General features: G+C 52.1%; 1 protein-coding gene across 2 annotated transcripts; it reads right to left on the minus strand.

Moving 5' to 3' along the window:
- Positions 1–849: 849 nt before the first annotated feature.
- Positions 850–6,831, minus strand: GSTM1 (glutathione S-transferase mu 1). Of its 2 annotated transcripts, none has more exon segments than NM_001367585.1 (8): positions 850–1,401; positions 4,044–4,154; positions 4,242–4,337; positions 5,284–5,384; positions 5,483–5,564; positions 5,875–5,939; positions 6,370–6,445; positions 6,706–6,831. In NM_001367585.1, coding segments are annotated over 8 exon segments (657 nt in total). In that variant the 5' UTR covers positions 6,742–6,831; the 3' UTR covers positions 850–1,311.
- Positions 6,832–8,391: the final 1,560 nt, after the last annotated feature.

Here is an 8,391-nt window from a genome sequence, read left to right on the forward strand (position 1 = left end):
AAACTCCATCATGGGGGCAGTTTCCCCCATACTGTTCTCACAGTAGTGAATAAGTCTCACAAGATCTGATGGTTTTATAACTGGGAGTTCCCCTGCACACGCCCTCTTCCCTGCTGCCATGTAAGACATTACTTTGGTCCTCATTCGCCTTCTGCCATGGTTATGAGGCCTCCCAGGCCCTGTGGAACTGTGAGACCTTTAAACCTCTTTCCTTTATCAATTACCCAGTCTCGGCTATGTCTCTATTAGCAGCGTGAGAACAGACTAAATCATCAGCCAGAGTATTCAGTAAGCATGTAAAGGCACTTTCAGTTATGCAAGGACTAAAGACATTTCTCTCACAGGTACCCAGGAAAGAGAGGAAGTAAACCCAGAGAGAACGTCCTGATGACAGCTGTGCAGCAAGCCTGGAGAGGGTACCTGGAAGCCATCTGAGAAAAACAATAGAGATTGGGTCCTGGAGACCTAACAGAAGTGATGCAGTCATATAGTGGAGAAGGTAAAAGGGACCCTGGTTCTCTCTGATGGAGATTCCACCCCCTTGGGGTCCTATTCAATGAGACACAAGCTCTGTGCAATTATGGAAAGTACTCAATACGGCTGGATGAATGAATGGGAGATCCAGGCCAAGAAAGAGACATCCTTTCCACAGTGCCTCATGGGGCTTCCTGCTCTGAGTCTCTCAGGAATGGGAGCAAGAATTCTCAAGCGCCTTACTATGCCCAGCAGAATCTTTTAGAACCCAACCACTGCCAGGATCATCAGCCAGTCCCTTGGAAGAGGCAGTGACAGACAGACAGACAGTCTGGGTAGATGGCCAGGAGCAAATAAGACAAGACACACAGCAAATGTGGTTGAGGCTTTACTTCCATCAGGTAGGCCTAAGGCAGGGACCACGCTGCAGGAGCAGGGCCTGTAAACCAGTCAATGTTGCTCCTTCATGCAACACGGGGACAGCTCGGGGCTGAGCTCCACAGGCGAGGGGCCAGGCAGGCCCTTCAAAGCAGACACAACCACTAACAGGAAGGACGGTCAGGCTGGCCTTACTAAAGTGCAGGGAAGGGTAATGATGGGAGGGGATGTTCATGAAGGATAGTGGGTAGCTGAGGCTTCAAAGGGCCTGCATAGGACAGGGGTTTAGGGGAAGTGAAGAGGGGCAATGAAGTCTTGGGGGTAAAGATGGGAAGATGGGAAGAAACAGGAGAAAAGAAAGAGGAGGCAGGTGCTGGGGTGCAGAGTCCAGCTGGGCTGCACAGCCTGGGCAGCAGGCTGAGTATGGGCTCTCACTCCCACCTCCTGGCCTTCAAGGCCCTACTTGTTGCCCCAGACAGCCATCTTTGTGAACACAGGTCTTGGGAGGAAGCGGCTGGACTTCATGTAGGCAGAGATCTTCTCCAAGCCCTGAGAGGGGGGAAAATAAGGCCAGAACTCAAGGTCAGCTGCCCATGAGGGCTGGGACAACCCCACTGCAGACACAGCAGGTCAGGGCCCTGGCCACAGCCTTTCCACGTGGGCTCAAGTGCTGAGGCATCACACAGCCTCTTAGGGTCCCCAGATCTGTGGAGTTAACTCTTCCAACTTCCTTTAAGTAATGTTGTATGTACCACAGTAACAGCTAACACTTATGAAGATTCTACACGGTGCTCGGTGCTCTGTACCCAAGAGAAATTACAACATAAGCTTAGAAAACCCACTCGACTACTCTGCAAGGCTGAATCTATTATCACCATTTCTCATGTGGGAAATAGATGTTCAGCAACTACCTCACATTTAAATACCTAGTAAGGGGGATAGAACTGCAATGTAGCCTGGTTCTGTCTCTCTCCAGTTCTGGTCTCTTCCTGACAAATTCTCTTCTTCTTCTGCCCCACCACCCCTCACACCAGGCCCTGTCACTCCTTGACTGCACAGTCTCCTTTTCCACAGGGAGGCTCTTGGCTTGTCTGGGTATGGAGACACAGAAGGGAACTCCAGCAGAACAAAGGGGCTCTGAACACACTCACCCAGTGTCTCAGTAAAACCTGGATGAAAGTGGAATGGGGGGTGGCAGTGCACAAGAAAATCAAAGGCGAGACTAGGCTCTAATCATTCCCCTTAAAGCGGAAAGTCCAAAGTTCTCCATCTAATACCTGAGCAAAATCTCACTGTGCCCTAACCCATGGCATCTGCAGCCCTGCTGCAGATCAGGCTACATGACACTCAGATGTGCTGTGCACAATCTTACCAGGATTGAATGCCCAGATAAGGTATTCAAAAACATCCGGCTCACACCTGTAATCCCAGCACTTTGGAAGGCCGAGAAGGGTGGATCACCTGAGGTCAGGAGTTCAAGACCACCCTGGCCAACATGGTGAAAGCCCATCTCTACTAAAAATAGAAAAATTAGCTGGGCGTGGTGATAGACACTTGTAATCCCAGCTACTCGGGAGGCTGAGGCAGAGAATTGTTTGAACCCGGGAGGCAGAGGTTGCAGTAAGCCGAGGTCACGCAACTGCACTCCAGCCTGGGAAACAGCAAGACACAATCTCAAAAAAAAAAAAAAAAAGATCCAGGACTGCCTGTTCTCAAACTGATTGACCCTGGCATGTCATAGGCCATAGACCTCAGCTCTCCTCCACCCCTCCCTTCCCAGCACCTCTTACATAATTCCAAGGCCACTAAGCCTGGACCAGAACCAGAGCTGATGGGAACTAGCTGAGCAAGCAGATTTCTTGATGGGGAATGGGAAAGGGAAACAGATTCTAGGCTCAGAAGCCCGTTGGACTAATGCCTCAAATTCCCGGATCTGTACTAAAGTAGGATTTGTGCTCTGAAACAAGATCAGCAAGGGTGAGGGATGGTTCCCCGTGAGTGAGGGGCAGGCCCCGGGCCTGGTACCCAGGTGGTGCCACACACACCTCATAGGCTGCTCTGCCTGCAGGCCTCTCACTGCACTCATTTCCAGGATGGGGCAGTCATCTATACATCTCCCACTGTGCCTCGCTCCCTGCCTCATGCAGAGAAGGTCAGTGAATAGGAGTAAAATCAGTATGCTACTCATCTCACAGGGGGAACACGTGGAACACTGGAGGGAAAAAAGAGGAAGAGGAGCGGCTCATATCTGTAATCCCAGCACTGAGGGAGGCTGATGTGGGCAGATCACCTGAGGTCAGGAGTTCGAGACCAGCCTGACCAACATGGCAAAACCCCATCTCTACTAAAAATACAAAAATTAGCCAGACGTGGTGGTGCACAACTATAATCCCAACTAATCATGCAGCTGAGGCAGTAGAATCGCTTGAACCCAGGAGGCGGAGGTTGCAGTGAGCCAAGATCACTCCATTGAACTCCAGCCTGGGCAACAGAGCAAGACTCCATCACAAAAAAAAAAAAAAAAAAAAAAGAAGAGAGGTGGAGTAAGGAAGTGCCCCAGCACTGGGCATTTCAACATATACTCCTTCAACAGGGGCACCCACATATGTACCTTAATCCAGCTACAGCCACAGCCCTGGCTCTCAGGATTCCCCACACAGGGGTCCAATCGTGCAAAGCTTCTGGAGGTAGCTATGAATATTGCCTGTGGGTTCAGTACTAGACATCAATGCCACCGTTGTGTCAGTCCTACTATTGCCAGCTCCATCTATGGTCATGAAGTTCTCTGCCTCTTCCAAAGTGTCCTGGGCTGTGAAACCCAGGCTAGGTGAAGCCTAAGGCTTTTTCTTCTGTCACAAATGGGAGAGCCCTGACTGCCACCCATAGATCCAGAGGCTCACAGGGAGCCCAGCACAGCCTCCACTGGCTCTGGGACCCTGAGCAAAGGACTGACCCTCTCATTCTCAGTTTCCTTATCTCTAAAATGGGTGAGATAATTCTGTTACCTTATTGGAATGTTATAAAATTCAAATTTCACACAATAGGTATAATGTGCTGGGCACGGTTCGTGGCATGAAACCAGTACTCAATACATGCGAGTTATTCTATGTGTAGCTCCAGGACTGGGAAAGCATCTGAAAGGAGGCAACGGAACAAGGGGCATAAAAGAGAAAGGAGGATGGGGGCATCACCTCAAAGCGGGAGATGAAGTCCTTCAGATTTGGGAAGGCGTCCAAGCACTTGGGCTCAAATATACGGTGGAGGTCAAGGACATCATAGACGAGAAAATCTACAAAAGTGATCTGCAGAAGGCCAAGAATATGTGGGCTGGAACCTCCATAACACGTGAAGCAAAACAGATCTCATTCCCCATATCACTCCTCCTTTACCTTGTTTCCTGCAAACCATGGCCGCTTCCCCAGAAACTCTGAGTAGAGCTTTAGCTTTTCAGGGAGTTCCTCCAAGTACTTTGGCTTCAGTTTCTCCTGAGGCAGAAAAGCAGCTGTCACCACCCTCGGACAAAAGCTCCCTGCACAGACGTGGCCTCCCCGGGGCTGTGGACGGCCCAGGCTGGCCACAGGCAAGCAGCCATCTTCCCCAAGCTGGAACTGGGGCAGTGCCCAGGCCTCAATTGGATACATCAGCATTTATTAGACTCTGACTGAGTGCCAGACCCTATCTAAAGTGATCAGAAGGCAGAGAGGAATGAGATGCTGTCCCTGAATCTGTCCTCACTGACCTCCCAATAGCCTCTGGGTCAGCCCCAGGAGCGCCCAAGCACCTGGCAGCCTCTGGATCCAGACCAGCAGAATCAAGGATGCAAAGAACTAAGGGAGCTCAGGGAAAGTAGAAAGTTCCTTCTAATGGGGTGGCAGAAGAAAACAATGAACATTGACTAGTTTCCAGGGAGATGAGAAGTTCAAGTTGAAAGGAAGGAGGGAGAGGAATAAAGGCCCTCTGGCTGCCTCTGAGCTGTCTGTTATGAAAATGCGCAGATCCCTGTGCATGTCAATGACAGCACTCAGAAAACTGTTGAGGAGAAGATGCAATTCGAGGGTGCCATTACATTCCTGAGTCTTCTACTTGAGTCTGCATATTCTAGAAGCAGGCAGGTGATATGAACTGGCTGACAGAAATGACCCAGGACAGAAGCCAGAGGCCAGAGGTGATGAAGGAGATTCTGAACACAAACTTTACCATATAGGAACTGAATTTCTACCCTGGGATGCCTGGATCGTGTCCTAAGGTTGGTGGGAATTGCCTCTGCTTTTGTTGACATGACATTGGAGTTGTGAGAATAACTGCTGATAGTATGGGAAAGCACTTGGAGGATGAGTGGTACCAGGGACTTAAGACCAGTGTGTGCAGGAATGCAAGAGTCCTGGCCCCAAATCCAAACTCTGCCAGATGCAGCTCACTGGGGACACTCACAAATTCTGGATTGTAGCAGATCATGCCCAGCTGCATGTGGTTGTCCATGGTCTGGTTCTCCAAAATGTCCACACGAATCTTCTCCTCTTCTGTCTCCCCACCTGCCACCCACAAAACACAGACACTCTGAGCATCACACCCCAATCCAGCCAAGGAGGAGGCCACCTTCCCCCCACACATTGCAGCCACCCACACTCACACAGATTGTGCTTGCGGGCAATGTAGCACAAGATGGCGTTGCTCTGGGTGATCTTGTGAGCCCCATCAATCAAGTAGGGCAGCTGGATGGATGGGAAACCGACGAAGCTCAGTTGGGCCACCAGGCTCCCCAGCATCCCCTTCCCATAAGCAAGAGTAGAGAGGAGACTGGGCACTCACTGTGCCTGCTCATGGCAGGACTGAAATAAGAATACTGTCACATGAACGAATGCGGTTGGACACAGAACATCATGGAAGGACTGTTTAGACAGCCAGGAGTGAGAGGAATTGGGCAGAAGACTCCTGATCTTAACACCTCTAAGCTGGGGAGAGGAGATGCAGTCAGAGACAGGTCGCACTTTCCCCCAAAACCGCCCCTTCCCCTGCACCTACATTGGGAAAGTCCAGGCCCAGCTTGAATTTTTCATTCAGCCACTGGCTTCTGTCATAGTCAGGAGCTGTGGTGGGGAAGAAGAAGTGAAAACAAACCTCCCCAGAGCCCAGCCCTCCTTCCCGGGGACCCTCCCAAGGAGCCAGTGGCAAGATCCCTGAGACAGGTGGATCTAGAATCTGACCACTCAGTCCCACATCCCAGGGTTCAGGGACAAAGAATCCCGCTGAGGGCTCTGGACCCCACACGGCTAAGGCTTCCAGGGTTTAGGCAAGCCCTGAGGGACACCCATCATAATTACCCAGACGGGGGCCCAGCATCCCGCCCCAGCATTCTGCCTTGCAAGGCCAGAGGGCTCCCTCACCGGGGCTCAGGGAAGAGACAGCCTGCAGCTCCAGCAGGGGAGGCCTGCAGAGGCAGCCACAGGTGGCCACCATGGGTTGCTTGGTGCCAACTTAGCGTGAGTGGGCAGAGCCCGAACACGAGGGTGCCATTACCGTCCCCCATCGAGTACTTCTTTTCCTCATAGCTTGAGTCTGTGTATTCCAGGAGCAGGCGGATGGCGTGGGCCAGCTGGGAGAGATGGCCCGCAGGTCGTGTCAGAGATGGAGGGTCCCTGACTTTGTCTGCACCAGGGAAGCCCCCAGTTTACACTGCACGTACCCGTTGCCTCCTCTACCCGCCCACAACCCCAACACACACACAGCGGCATGCACAGGCCCTTCCGAGGGGGGCCGCCCTGAAGAGGAACGGTCCCTAGAGCCCGTCCCGCAGCTGCTTCGCACTTCCCTCCCCTGCGCCCTCGTCCCACCGTCCAGCGGACCCTCGCTCACCCCGCGGATGTCCCAGTACCCCAGTGTCATGGGCATGGTGCTGGTTGGTGCGGATTCTGCAGACAGGCCTAAACCGAGCAGGGCTCAGAGTATAAGAGCTCCGGAGAGGGGACAGGCGGGGCCTTGCTGCGACCCCGCCCCTCGGCCCGCCACTACACGAAAGGCGCCATTCTGGAGGCCCGGGAGAGGGCGCCTGGGGCTGCACTCAGTAAGACTCCCTCCCGCCTCCCAGGCCCGAGGGTTCCGGGAGCGAAGTCAGGGCGCCCAGAAGCCCAAGGCGGGGCTCGGCCTCCCCAGCTTCCCTACCCTGCCCTGAGGCTCCACGAGTCCATCCAGCCCTTGCTAGGTCCACAGCGACTTGGCTGTGCGCTTGAGACACCAGCCAGATCCTAATGGAGCAAAGCTCTTCTCCCTTCTCCTCCCTGCCCGCGGTGTCCCTCAGCCTTCTCTCTGCTGCCGAGTTCCCAAGGGCTTTTGGAGACTCCGGCTGCAGGGGTCAGACTAAAAAGTGGTGGTCCCAACCTGGGAATTTAATTCAGCCCCTGTCACTGTAAGAGCAGGACTTCCTCTGATCCGAAAGCTGCTCCGAGGGCTTAGTCTCCCCTCGAGCCCTGCCTATACAGGAACAGTGTCAGTGGTATAGGAAGGACCCCCAGGAAAAGGGCCAGAGTAAAGGAAATGTGGTCTGTGTTTTCCGTTAGGGGCCCTCGGGTACTGAGTCCTTCGGTCATCTGGCTAAGTACTGTGTAAATTAGCCACTTCGTATTTTGGCACAATTTATGAATCGAAATCCAAGGATCAGATCCAGCAAGTTGGTGAGGTATCTGAGGTGCCCCCTAGAAATGTCCAGCCAGTCCACTAGGTGAACCTCACAGAGACCAGAACAGCAACAGCAACAGTGAGTGCAGTGGCCACAGAGAGCAGGCGAGGGAGGATGGAAGAACTTCCCGGACCAAATTGAGGGTCCGGCTGCTATTTCTCTAGGCCCAATAACGAGATGCAGATCAAATGGGGAGGAAGAGAGGTTTTATTTCTGCAACCGGTTACAGGGAGAAGGCCTAGAAATTACCACCAGACCAACTCAATATTACAAAGTTTTCCAGAGCATATATACCTTCTAAGGTATATGTCTACAAGTAAGTGTGCATTCATCTAAAGACATAAGTGATTAACTTCTTTAATCTGTAACTGAGGTCTGGGTCCTGAGGACCTTATTCTGGAGCCTCAGTCTATTTATTTAATCTAAATGGGTCCAGGTGCGGGGGATGATTACCCTTATCTTGTCTCCTGCTAAATCACGGAGGTTTGGGGAGTTCCTTCAGACGCCCAATAAACTTGTTTGTGGAGGCCTGGGGAGTTTCTTCAGACTCACAATAAAACTTGTTTAATTCTAAATAGGTCCTGTTAAGAATTCCTTCGTTGTTTTGTCATGCTTTAAGGCCCAGGAAAGGCCTAAGCAAAACTCTTGGTGGGCTTTTGTTACATCCAGCCTCTGTATAAAGGTACTGGCTTTTTTCAGCTTTTAATATTTAACTTCACCACTCAGTCAGTACTGAAACAGTTGTTATGGAGGCCTGTGTTAGTGACACCTGGCCTGCCACAGAACCTGTCCCTCAGAGAAGCCAGAACCCTGTCCTGCTGAGGAGGGAGGTCAGAGGATGGTGGCCAGAGAGGAGCCTGAGGGCT

This window comes from Pan troglodytes, chromosome 1 (assembly GCF_028858775.2).
Source record: "Pan troglodytes isolate AG18354 chromosome 1, NHGRI_mPanTro3-v2.0_pri, whole genome shotgun sequence".
NCBI lineage: Eukaryota > Metazoa > Chordata > Mammalia > Primates > Hominidae > Pan > Pan troglodytes.

Coding starts and splice junctions, on each gene's coding strand:
- GSTM1 (XM_063803943.1), bottom strand. Junction 5,565..5,874: donor TGGGCCTGGACTTTCCCAAT/GTAGGTGCAGGG, acceptor CCATCCATCCAG/CTGCCCTACTTGATTGATGG. Junction 4,155..4,241: donor CATGGTTTGCAGGAAACAAG/GTAAAGGAGGAG, acceptor GGCCTTCTGCAG/ATCACTTTTGTAGATTTTCT.